General features: G+C 53.7%; 1 protein-coding gene across 5 annotated transcripts in view; it reads right to left on the bottom strand.

Moving 5' to 3' along the window:
• Window positions 1-13,182, bottom strand: part of Prkar1b (protein kinase cAMP-dependent type I regulatory subunit beta) — a 135,127-nt gene that overhangs the window by 19,886 nt on the left and 102,059 nt on the right. For all 5 annotated transcript variants that reach the window (XM_055598557.1, XM_055598555.1, XM_055598556.1 and 2 more), the window contains exons 7-8: window positions 10,839-10,997; window positions 3,057-3,117 (exon numbers count right to left, since the gene is read on the bottom strand). In XM_055598557.1, coding sequence (XP_055454532.1) covers window positions 3,057-3,117; window positions 10,839-10,997 — 220 coding nt within the window. The remainder of the gene's footprint in view (window positions 1-3,056; window positions 3,118-10,838; window positions 10,998-13,182) is intronic.

The raw sequence follows: 13,182 nt of genomic DNA, 5'->3' as shown, positions 1-13,182 counted from the left end.
TCCCTTCCCTGGCACTGTCCAGCCCCAGCCCCAGGTTGGAAGAAACACACAATAATGAGAGTTTTCTGTGAGAAAATCATGGTCACCTTTTTAACTATACCCCCTCCCTGCTCCCTCGCAGAGAAAGAAACCTTTCTGGCCTACGCGTCGACGTGACATATGTAGGCCAGCTGCTAAAAATAAAAATTTAAAAAGGCATTCATTTTAGATCTAGGTTAGCAGGGAAATATCTCTCCCCTAAATCCCCTGCCCGTGCCCCACACAGCAAAAGGGCCACATTTCCCATGAACCCCGGGCCACAGGGAACCCTGCCATGCATGACTGAGTCTACTCCAGCTGCTGCAGCGGCTCCACTTGCCTCTCTTTTTCCAATTCCTCTCTCTCTCCTCTCCTCTCATTTACTGAGACACAGTCTCACAGAGTAGCCAAGACTGACTTTAGAACTTTTATAATCCTCCTGCCTCAGCTTCCCAAGTGCTAGCTTCACAGACTTATACTGCCACACGTGGCTTGCTGCCAGCCTTCTTTAGAAAGTGTTTGACCAGGCCTAAGTGGCCCATGCCTGTAACCTCAGCGCTTGTGAGGTGGAAATCACTGATCATGGAATGTTAATGCCAGCCCTGACTACACAGTGAGTCCGACTCCAGCTTGTGCTGTGTGGTGACTTGAGTAGGGATGGCCCCATAGAGTCATATATTTCAATGCTTGGTCATTAGGGAATAGTGCTTCTTGAAAGGGATTAGGAGGTGTGGCCTTGTTAGAGGAGGTGTGTCACTGGGGGCTTTGGGGTTTCAAAATGCCAAGCCAGCTCCAGTGTATTTCTTCTTCCTGCTGCCTTCTGATACAGATGTACAACTCTCAGCTACCATGTCGGCCTGCACGCTGCCATGCTACCTACCATGAGGGTAATGGACTAAACCTTTGAAACTGCAAGCAAGCCCTAATTACATGCTTTCCTTTTGTAAGAGTCACCATGGTCATGGGGTCTCTTCACAGCAAAGAAGCAATGGGTATCATCCACTGTGGAATAAGGTCATGTTTGAAGAAAATTATGGTCAGTGTCAGGAAGGAACAGGTGCAAAGCAGCACTGTAATGTTCATGTGGAACACTATGTGCAGTAAAGGCTGCAAGTTAGGATGCTCATCTGCCGGTGAGAGGTGTGGCTCAGTGGTAGAGCACCTGCCTAGAATCCCCCAGTGAGGGGCTGGGGTGGGGCTCAGTGGTAGAGCCCCTGCCTAGAATCCCCCAGTGAGGGGCTGTGGGTATAGCTCAGTGGTAGAGCCCCTGCCTAGAATCCCCCAGTGAGGGGCTGGGGTGTGGTTCAGTGGTAGAGCCCCTGCCTAGAATCCCCCAGTGAGGGGCTGGGGTGTGGCTCAGTGGTAGAGCTCCTGCCTAGAATCCCCAGTGAGGGGCTGGGGTGTGGCTCAGTGGTCACCTGCCTAGAATCCCCAGTGAGGGGCTGGGGTGTGGTTCAGTTATAGAGCACCTGCCTAGAATCCCCCAGTGAGGGGCTGTGGGTATAGCTCAGTGGTAGAGCCCCTGCCTAGAATCCCCCAGTGAGGGGCTGGGGTGTGGTTCAGTTATAGAGCCCCTGCCTAGAATCCCCCAGTGAGGGGCTGGGGTTCAGCAATGAAGTACTTGCCTTGTATGTACAAAGCTTGGGCTTTAGCAGCTACATCTCTCTCCACTCTGTCTCTGTCTCTTGTCTGTCTGTGTGTGTCTCTCTCTCTCTCTACACACACACACACACACACACACACACACACACACACACACACGTTTTTAAGCATAGGGTTCAGCCCTCCTCCTTCCACCAATGGTATTTAAAATGCATACTATTCCAAGACTGGAAGACAAGACTTGACATAGCATTATCTCCTAACAGCATAAACCTTGACTGAAAACTGAAATAACTGAAAGGGAGGCAGCCAGTACTTGGCCCCAGAATTTTAAAGCACATTTCAGAACAATAAACTACTTGCATAGAGAGAGAGGCAGGAGGGGGCTTTGCAGTGATCTGGCTGAGGGGCGCGGATGGGGAGGGGCTGCCTGTGGGGGATGAGCTTCTGCTGCAGCAAAGAGCTGGTTCTAGGTAGATAGTGGGTTTTGCCCTCCCCGAGGCTAAGCTTCTCACAACACTGCAAATGGCCAGTTCTGTGCCTTTCAAGTCTCACCGCAATGAGTAAGTCAGTACTGCAGCAGGAAGGGCGGGAAGGGGAGGCACCTTCAGAGGGCAGCAGGACAAAGTGTGTAAAGAGCCTCTGTGTGTAAGAGGCCCTGAGAGGGACAGGTGCCTCGCAGAGCCCTCCCCGTCCTTCGTCACTCAGAACAAGATTCCCACCATCCTCTCCAGAGGTCTCTGAGCTACTCACCTGGGCACGTGAGCCCAGGATGCAATCTACGACCCACAAGTCTTCACAGGCCCTAGGGACAGAACACAAAGGTGGCTTGGAAGGGCCATGATGTCACCGAGGAGCCTTGCTCAAGGTGAGCCAAAATGGTGGGGGAAGACACTCAGCGCATGACTCCAGCGGCGAGAACAAAGAGCCAGCTTTCAGCTCAGAATCATGGCGCTGGCATGGCGACAGCAAAAGCAGCAGGAGAGATAAACACACACAGTGTGGGATGGGCGGGGGCGCTGGTGGGACGGCATTCGGGCTCACACGTCATAAGGTGTGTATGCGCCTGTGTAAAGGTGTACCGTGAGTGTGTGCATATACTGCCGTGCTGCGTGAGTGTGTACGGTAAGCATGTGCCGTAAGTGCGTGTCTACGTATGAACGTGGACACACATGAGAACATGCCATATGTTCTTCGTGTTCATGTGCACCGTGCACAAGTGTGTGGTGTAGGTGACTGCGTGGTATGTGTGTGTACGAGCATGTATTACCACTCCTGTGCGTGCCGAGAACAAGTATCTGTGTGTGCACGTGAGCGTGCATGTCCCAAACCTGCATGAGCAGAGATGGCCTGTCCGCCCCAGAGGGAGAAGCAGACACGGACTGGCTGAGCTCACGGGAGGCTACGGAGAGGCCAAGGGCCGCAGAGCCACTGACCTAGGATGGAGACTTTGCTGAGGAATTCCTCATACATCTTGCGTTTCCTCAGAGTGCTTCCCTGTGAAAGAAAAAGCAGAACAAAGAAGATGGGTCTCCAGTCTCAGTCGGTCTCTCAATGTTTGCGGATTTCTCTGGAGAAACCTCTCCAGAGGAAGCCAGTTAAGCACGCCTCCGAGAGCCTCTTTCTCCTACCTTCCACTCTTTACCTTCTAAAGCAGCTCTGGCACCATCAGCAGGAACCTCAGTGCTGCTTCCTGGGGTCCAACCTTGAGCAAGCCTCCCCCCAAAGTCTCCGAAGGTAGACATGACTATGCCCACTCTGCCCTTCCCAGGTAGGCTCTAACTGTAATCCCCCGGTCTCAGCCCCTTGACTTGCTGCCTCCCATTGCAGCAGCTGGGACCCTGTTATTCCCTAGGTCTCCCCAGGCTCAGGTAGTGCGGTCCTCCCTCTGCCTGCTAAGATGTACAGTGGGAGACGCATGGAAAGGGGAGATGGATCAGACGTGAGAGGCAGGACTGATACATGGAGGCCTGCGGATGCCTGAGGCTCTCCCTAAAGCATGCCTTTAGAGCGACGTGGCTCGGCCTTGCCTGAGAGACCTGCAGCCTCAGGCCTGCATGGGGTGGAGTTTATAACACACGCCTCCCTCTTGCGGCCTGACAGCAAAGCTCCGAGCACACCCGCACAGCTTGCAGCAGCCCTGAGAGGGAGCAGAAATGGAGAGACCAGCACATTGCAGGCTCAGAGTTGAAGCTTTGGGCATTAAGAACAAGGCAGAACCAGACATGCTGCCCTCTCTTGACAATGCCCACTGACGGGGTGAACCCAGGCTATGGCTCTGTTCTGTGACAGCAGGATCAGCCAGATGTAAAGGATGTTTGTGTCTCCATCAACTAGGCTCCCTGTGGGTGGTCCTGACACAGGGGAAACAAGGGTTTCGGTTACGGAGAAGCCCCCTCCACAGGGAAGGTGGGGACAGCCCATGGCCCCAAATTCACAGTCATGAGTCAGTGACACTGTGCTGAGGGTTAAAAAGGACTCTCAAGGACTGAATTGAAGGCACGTGGCAGCAAATGCCAGTCCCCGGAAAGCTATGACAAAAATGTGAGTGGCAGTGAAGTGAGGAAGAAGGGCCCTCGAGGCTCTCGGCACACCACAGCTTCCATGGGCCAGACCATGGGTTCCCCCTAGCTATGTGTAAGGTCAACCTTCTTGCCTCCCTCAAACACTCAACAGTCCTGGCTTCACCTCCTGAGCTCCAGCATCAAGAACACAGACGAGGAGGTTGATGCAGGCTTCCTATTTCCAGAAAGAATAGGAAGCCTATTGTGGGTACCACCTGAGCCCTATGCCATAACAGGGTTGAAGATTCAGGGTTACGTCTGCCTTCCCATGTCCTCCCAGGGCCCCACATAGAAGATAGCCAGGCTAAGTTTCTGAGGGAATGGACACTTCAGTCCAGGAAACACGGGTAAATCTAGATGTACTTTCCATGTCACTAGTACTGGGGAAATGATATTTTTAAAATCAATAAATATTCCTTAAGTTGTTGCTACTTAATGGGGGTGGTGGCCGTAACAGTGTTGATAACGGTGATGACGATGGTGATGGTATTAATGGTGATGGTGGTGATGATGGTGGTGATGATGCTATTGATAGTCATGGTGGTGGAGGTGATAGGGATGTTGGTATTGATAATGTGGATGATGATGGTTTTGGTGGTGATGATGATAATGAATGTTATTGATAGTCATGATGGTGGTGATGATGGTGGAGGTGATGACAGGGATGATGGTGCTGATAATGTGGATGATGATGATTGTTTTGATGGTGATGATGATACTGATGGTGGTAATGATGCTATTGATTGTCATAATGGTAGTGATGGTGACAGTAGTAACAATGTAACCTCTGCTTTGCTTCCTGCTCGGATACAGGGGGTATCACCCTGAGACAAGCCCTAGTAGCCAGAGATGAAATGAGTCACTCTGTAGGTAGGTACTAATAGGCGCCAGCCCCCTGCACCCCAGCCACTCCCAGGAGCGCTCTCTTCTCGGAAGGAGGCAAGAGGCTTAGCCAAGACCTTGCCCCAACATAGCTTTTTATGTTCCCCCCAGCTCTAAGGGATGCTACTATTATATCTCTACTGGATTAGGAGCAGAGGCTCAAAGAAGAGTAACGCCTCGGTTCCTGCAGAGTGAGGGGCTGAGCCGGGTGTCCTGAATAGAGTTTTCTATGTAGAGCAGGCTGGCTGCTAACATAAGAGACCTGCCTGCCTCTGCCTCCCGAATGCTGAAATGAAAGTCAAGGACCACCACACCCAGCTTCTTTTCTTTTCTTAGTTGAAGCATACTTTCTTTCCGTAGCGCACACTAGTCTGAAACTCACTGTACTCCAGGCTGACCTAGAACCTGTAACTCTGTCTCAGCCTCCCAAATGCCAGGATTACAAGCATGAGCTCACACAGCATGCCACAGCGCATTCTCCTCACTCTGCGTCTTTGCTCCTGTGGGGGGGAAAGCTGTGTCCCGGAAGCCACTGCTGTGTGCTGTACCGTGTGGCCAGCCTCCATCCTCACCCTAGACTGAGAGGCTCACCTACTGTGCTCAGGCTTGGAGCCAGTGCCCAAGGTGGTTCAGTCTGTTTTATGTCATATCATGCTGTCATCACCCTCCCATGCTCCTGTGCAGGCCAAGTAGCCAGCAGCAGCTGTGTGCAGGTAGCTTTCGGACAGGCTTCAGTGCAGAGGAGAAGGCTCGATGCTGCGTGGCGAGCCGTGCACAGGAGGGCCTGGCTGCCATGGATATCTCCTCCCTGGGTGCCTGCCAGCCGATGACAGAGGCAGCCCTTTGCTCTTTCTGCACTCTGGGACACTCACAGTGTGATTTCCATGGCAGGGCACCTTTCGAAACACAGGCAGGCACCCACAGTCCGATCAAAGCATGACAAGGCAAAAGGGAAATCTATCCCTAAATAATCATGTACCAACCATGGAAGGGTGATGCCCATGACTGAAACACACAGACACGAGCAGCCACCTGGCTCTTACCAGCCAGACCCTATCACTGTGACCTGAGGACCCTAGCAGGGTGGGGTGGACAGCCCAGAAAGTTCACACTTGAAGACCAGATACTCAGGTGTCTGGAAAGAAACCAGCCTTGTATAACAGTTGGGGTGATGGAGGAGAGGCACATGGAGGACACAGAAAAGGCACTGGGCAAAGCACAGGGTCAAGCCATGGCACTCTGGGGTAACACACTGAGGTGGTAGGTGTCATTTCCAAGATTCAGAGGCTGCCAGGAGCCTTGGGTGACTGTAAGTTAGTGTGGGGATACACGCAGAGTTTGGAGGGGCAATCCACCAGCATGCCCAGTGCCCCATAACCGGTCACAAGCCTGGGGGAAGCTGAAGGATGACTCTGAGCTTAAGCTAGCTGAGAAAGCCTGGGGTCAGACCTCCAGCCTCACTGGCCTCTTGAGCTCGTGCGATGAGAATATTAAAACCTACCCTAAAGGGTCTCAGTGAAGACTGGCACAGGATACTGTGACAGGACCCCAGACCTTCCCCCAACCTTGGGCCTGAACTTCCCCATCATATCTGGTTCAGACCAGCACTAATAAGCCCGCAAAGTCCCAGAAACCCAGAGTCACATGCCACCGAGCTCTCTGCTTCCCAAGGAAAAAAGTCCTGTGTTATCTAATCCTGATTGTCAACCTGACAGGATCTAGAATCACCTAGCAAATAAATCTCTGTGCATGTCTGTGAGGGAACTTCCGGACTGGGTTACTAACACATGGGAGGACCCACCACTATTCTGTGGACTGGGGTCCTGAACTGAATACAAGGTAGGAAGAAGGCTGAGAACTCTCTCTCTCTCTCTCTCTCTCTCTCTCTCTCTCTCTCTCTTTCTCCTTCTCCCTCTTCTCCTCCTCTCTTCCTGACTGTGGATGCAATGTGACCAGATGCCTTACCCACCTGCCCACCATGATGAACTGTACTTAAAGCTATGAACCACAATAAACTACCTTAAACTGCTTTTGTCAAGTGTGTTGTCATAGCAATGAGAGAAATAACTAATTCAAGTTGCTCCAGGGCTGGGGACTTAATGTCCAGTCGTGCCAGGACAACTTCATTAAGTCGTCTTCAGCTATCTGGACCTTGATTGTGAAACAACAGTTCAGCCACTGGAGGCTGGAACAAGTCTGTTTCCATGACAACAAGATGGCACAATTGGAAAGCCAGTGTCCAAGCTCCGGTGACACAGAACTGTTATGTCTGCCCATCGGTGAAGGTCAGGGTGTCTGTGGTGGCAGCAGCCTGCTCGGTGACCTGGCCCAGGCCATTTTAATCCCATCCAGCCCTAAAAAAAGCATCTCTTTTGAAAATGTGCAGTCCCCACTGACCACCTAGCAATTATGCCCTGCCGGAGGAATGTAGGCAGGCTGTGACCCAGGAACCTCACGGGCTAATGTTGGAGCAGCAGGAAGGATAATGCTGAAAATGTTGTGGGGCCTAGGGAAGTGGTCAGGCGGCAGGTGAAGCCAGCCTGCTTTGTTCCTAGACTGAGCAGTCATCTGCTAAGCCTCTTGATGACACGGGGATCCCCTGCTTAGCAGGCTTTTACAGCGTGCACGCATGCACGCACACCAGCAAGATGGCTCTTCATCCTAGGAACCTGCCTATAGAGTCTACCTCAGCCTTCTCGTTGAGGAGCCTGCCTGGTACAGAGACTCCATCTGCCTGTCCCCTTGGCAGCTGCAGCAAGCCTGTCCTGCAATGGTTAGTATTGTCGACTTGACAGAATATAGAATCTCTGGAAGCGAACCTTGCGGGAGGGTGGTCTTAGTTCAGGTGGTCTTAGTTCACTGAGGACAAGTCTTGGGGAGACTGTCTTGACTGGGAAACGGGGGTGGGAGCACTCACTTGGAATGTGGGCAGCCATATATTAGCCCTGGACTGAGGCAGAGAAGAGCGAACTGAGCACTGGCACCCGGCGCTCTCTGTCCCTCTGCCTTGGATGGGATGTGTCCAGCCACGGCTGCTGGGACCTCCCTGCCTTGGTGGACTGTACCCTGGAACTGTGAGCCCAGACAAAGCCTTTCTTCCCTAAGTTGCTTTTGTGAAGAGTAATTTATCATAGCAATAGGAAAGAAGACAGAAACTGACCTCAGCAAGAAAATCCCTATCAGAATTCCATAGCCTGGACCTTGAAACACAGAAGGGCAGAGCAGGGACTCACCTCCCCCGGTCCTCAGGGCCTTTCCTCACCCCCAACCCCCAGCAGAGAGTGAGTGCCTGACTTTGGAGGCTGGCTTGGAGGATCTCTCTGGGCCCAGGAGAGGAAGACAGGGGTGGCAGAAAACGCCAAGGGCCCACCTTGCTCAGCGTGGCCCAGGTAGGACAATGAGATCAGGATCCAAGATCCCACCCTCTCCTGCCACCCACAGTGCTGTTAACTGCACCCTATCCGTGGTGATCTCTGCCTGCCCCATGGGTCAGAAGAACTGGAACCAGAGATGAGTCCAGCTCTCAGCACCACCTACGCCGGCAGGAGCACCTGCCCGGGACAAGGAGCTGGCCCCAGCAGCAGCTTCCCATCACTGGGAACCTCCGAGCACATCTCCCACTCCCGAGGGCTCAGAAGTCTCTCGGTCACTTACGTGTGTGTAGTTTCTCGCCACTTTGGGGTTCTCGCTCTGGGCAAGAGTGGAGGGATCACCTACTCCCAGGCTGTGAGAACCTGAGCCCGCCACCCGCCTGCTGGGAGACGCTAAGCTCATCTCAGAAACCTGACAGAAGATGGCAAGCGAGCCTGTTAAGGTCGCAGGTGCGCTGCCACCTGAGCTATGAAACAGAGTGCTTGGTTCTCTCGGAGGCGGCTTAGAGTTAGTCAGGACCGGGGTCCTTCCGAGTCAGTGGCATTTGGAATGGACTGTCATATCTGCTTGCGACACAAGTTCCTGGGGACTCAGGAGCCTTCATGCAGAGCCCCAGAAGATGCCAGTATGACCTCTACCGCAGTTTGGTTTCGTATACATGACTACTTTCTTTTTCTTTTTTTCTTTTCTTTCTCTCCCTGGACTTCTGACCCCCCTGCCTTCACCTCCCGAGAGCTGGAATTGCAAGCATGCACCAATGTGCCTCGTGTAGGCAGCGATGGGTATGGACCCGGGGCTTCGTGCCTCTTAGGCAGGCCCTCTAGCACCAGTCACGTCTAGCCCCCTACAGGGAATTCCAAACTCCCTAGTTGTAGATGCAAGGTCCCCAGTCAAGGGACAGGCGAGCAGAAGGCCCGAGGCTTAAATAGGAGGAAAGAAACAGACTGCGGGTGTCTGCTGAGCCCTCACCTGAGAGCCTACAGATGGCAGCGCACCCCCGAGCTCTGCCCAGCGCTGGGCACTGTGTGTCCCTCAGAGAAACAGAGCAACAGGAAGAGACAGAAAAGTTCCGAACTAGAAGTCACGAGGTTCCAACTCAAACGTGGAATCTGAGCTGACCTTGTGGGATGCAGCCGGCTACCGGGAGATACTGATGACATTTTATTTTCTACGTCTCCCGCTGTGAGTCCCAGCTATACGGCAGGAACCCTCAGCGGCGTGTGGTTCGGACCTATCCAAATCTGCCCAGATGGGGAATGGGTGCGGACAGGATCCAAATTCTCCACAAGAGCTCTGCGGATTCTGGAGCCCAAGCAGAGCTATTCTTAGTGGCCGGGGATCCGAAATTAACCCAAAGAAAGTGCCAGCTCCCTCCGAGCTTTTGAGAGCATTCCTGAATATAAAGTCCTAACCACAAAAGTCCCACAGCCAGCAATGACACAGCACAGACAAGACAGTAGGGAAGCAGCTGCTTACGCAACTTCAGGCCAGGTGCGCTCAGAGGGGCGGGGGGCGGTGTCCTCTGGCAGAGAGGACACCCCACAGCACCCTCCCACCAGGACAGGCAGGTCCCTGCAGATGTGGGAGCATGGAGACAAAGGAGGACAGTGCTGCTCGTCCCTGAGGAGCCCTGTGTTGAGTATGCCAGGCCCTAGGACACCTGCCTCCAAGGCAGTGCTGGCCCACGAGTGTGTCCTACAGAAGAGCTGGCATCACATCAAGACCACAACAGGATGAGCCCTCCGAGCCTCAGTGACGGAGCACACGGCCTCCATCCTGAGCTATTCCGGGGAACGTCTCCCCCACGGCGAATCTCAGTTTCCCCTGTCTATCTCAAGGATAACCGAGTCCCAGTTGGTCCCAGGTCCTTCTGTGACTCCAGGAAGCTCAGGGATCAGGAGGGGGAGCTCCAGAGGAGGCTGTGGGTTTTCAGGATGGAGCGCTCCTGCTCCTTAGGACAAACCCTTCATTCTCTTCTCGTTGTGTTCCCCTCATATGGCTCCACCCCACACACACTGCAAGTAGCAGTCACCGCAAGGCCTGCGCACTCTCTGTCCCCATGACCTATAACTCCCATAGGCAGCCTTTCAGCCTTGGCCCTCATGTCACCTTAAAGGGACCCTGGGTTTTATTCTCCAAGAGATGTGGTCCAAGACGGTAGTGCTGGAGAGCCAGCCGTTACAGCCACATTCTAGAGTAGCTGGAAAGAGAGAAGGGGGGACGCAATAAAGACGCTCCCCGCCATCGTCCTGCTTTGAGGAGCTTCTGAAACCCTTGTGGTACTTTCGGCTCACATCCCAGGCTGCGTCCAGTGGGGAGACCCATCTTCGCCCTGGCCCTGGCCTCCTGGTTGGCGTCAGACCCTCCCCTGGAGGAGCCTGCTGGCCAGGGCTCACTCACCATGAGGATGCGCCGGTAGCTGTCACGGTCGATGCCCCAGAGCTTCAGGTCCGTTTTGGCCTTCACGGTGGCAGCCCTGGGGGTGCCGTAGATGAGGGCCAACTCTCCAAAGCTCCCGCCCTCGCTGATGTTGGTCACCCACTCCCCATTCACGTATACCTTCAGAGAAGAGGAAGGGGAGGTCAGTGGGATTTGTGGATCACAATGGCTGCTTCCTTTATGCGGAATCCATAATTCTCCCCAGTGGGAAAGACTGGTGCAACGGCTCTGAGCCACTTTTCATTCATTCATTCATTCATTCATTCTATTCATTCGTTCATTTTGAGATAGGGTTTCTCTGTATAGCCTTGGCTGTCCTGGACTCACTTTGTAGACCAGGCTGGCCTTTGAACTCACAGAGATCCGCCTGCCTTTGCCTCTCCGGGTGCTGGGATTACAGGCATGTGCCACCGCACCCATCTTGGGCCACTTCTTACACACTGTTGCCCTGGAGGTAACCTTGGGCTGGTGTGATCTGCTCCAAGGAGCTCCCATTGCACCTCATCCCAGCCTAGTGAGAGCCACAGCTGGGAAGCACCGGGCCTCCAAAGGACCAGAGGGCAGAACACGGTGTGCCCCAGCTGCCTCCTGTGCTGGTCACCTACCCAGGGCTCAACTCTCCGGCTCTCTGGGCCTCAGTTTTCCTGCCTGCACCCTAATGAGGTGCCCTGCCATCGCACCTAGACAGGTCTAGATAAACATCCTGTCCATGCCTTTTCCCTTTACAAGCTGCCTCTTCTCTCTGGCCGGTCAGCGAGCCTCTGCCTGAGTGTCGTTCTTGTCCCACCGCTGTGGGCACATGCCGACTGTCCCCCTTCTCCTTTGGGCCTTTGCCACCAAGGCAAGCACCCAAGTCTTTTGGCCAGTGGCCTAGTTGAGTCCCCTGGCCAGGCACCACTACCAAGCCCCACCGAGGAGGAGCTGGGACAAGATTCCCTTTCAGGCCGCGTGGACGACGCGCCCTGCACAGTGTGCGCGCTATGCACGGACCTTGCGCGGCCCACACCCAGCCGGGGCACAGAATGGGCAGATTGTTCTCTCCCGGGGCGATTATGCAGCTCAGTTACTATAAATTGACACAATGCACGCTTTATCCCGCAGCGTCTCAATGAGCATACAGAACTGTTCCCATTGCTAAAACGGGTGCGTGCCTGGAGAATGGATTGTGATGAATCATGGAAGCAATTCTTACTGAAATCAATGTCTCATTATCCGGTAATAACTGAGGCACAGAGATTTCTGTCTGAAAGAGAACGCCTCGCAGGTGATGGTTGTAACTCCACCATGAAGTGAGCAGGGTGTGGAGGGGGCCTGGCTAGCCACAAAGATGGGGGTGGGAAGAACAGTGGCTCCCAAAGACAGGACTCTACAGATGGGGGTGCTCCTCCCACCTTGCCTGGTGGCTTCTCCAGACCCCAGACAGATGCTGGGATGGGAAGGGGAAAGCACATCTTGACCTTCAAACCCTCAAAGAGGCCATACACCTGTTAACCGAGGCTGAGGAAGGAGGATGACAGGCTCCAGACCTCCATAGAGTGATGTCTTGTCTCCGCAGTGGGAAAAACAGGTGTTTTGCAAAGCTCTTGGACCACATCTTACACACTCCTGCCCCGGAGCTAACCTTCGGCTGGTGTGATCTGCTCCAAGGAGCTCCCACCCCACCTCATCCCAGCCTAGTGAGAGCCACAGCTGGGCAGCTCACCGCCAAAATACAACAAACCAAAACCAAAACAAACACAGGCTGGGACCAGAGGGCAGGACTCTTTGTCCCAGCTATCTCCTGGGCTGGCTACCCACCCAGTGATCACCTCTCTGGCTCTCTGGGCCTCAGTTTTTCCAACTGTGCCCCAATAACACATCACACACACACACACACACACACACACACACACACACACAACCTAGAGTCAAAAAGATCCACAAAGAATCTGGAAACAGTGCCCACCAAATGATGTAGACAGAAACAAGGCGGGAGTGTAGCCATCTGTGACTTTAGATATGAGCTTCCAGGCCTCAGAGCAACCCGGAGGACCTCACTTCATTTCCACAGCCCAGGAGGGTAGAGCACAGCCTCCCCTCCCATCTCAGAGCTGACGCTGACACCGTGCCTATGTTCCTGCAGGAACCTACACGTGGGGAGTTAACTTGCGGGTGGGGAACCTCAATCTGAGCACAACTTGCAGCTCACTAACAAGACACATCCCTCCCAGGACATCCTCAGTGTCACCTCAGTCTGTCACTCCGTTACTTTAGCCTCAGAATGTTCTCTAGCCTAAATGAGCTTGGGCTATTAGACCCACATGAT

This window comes from Psammomys obesus, unplaced genomic scaffold (assembly GCF_907164565.1).
Source record: "Psammomys obesus unplaced genomic scaffold, mPsaObe1.curated_primary_1811, whole genome shotgun sequence".
Taxonomy (NCBI): domain Eukaryota; kingdom Metazoa; phylum Chordata; class Mammalia; order Rodentia; family Muridae; genus Psammomys; species Psammomys obesus.
Note: the sequence above shows the minus strand (reverse complement) of the source record. Positions and strands in the feature narration are given on the sequence as shown.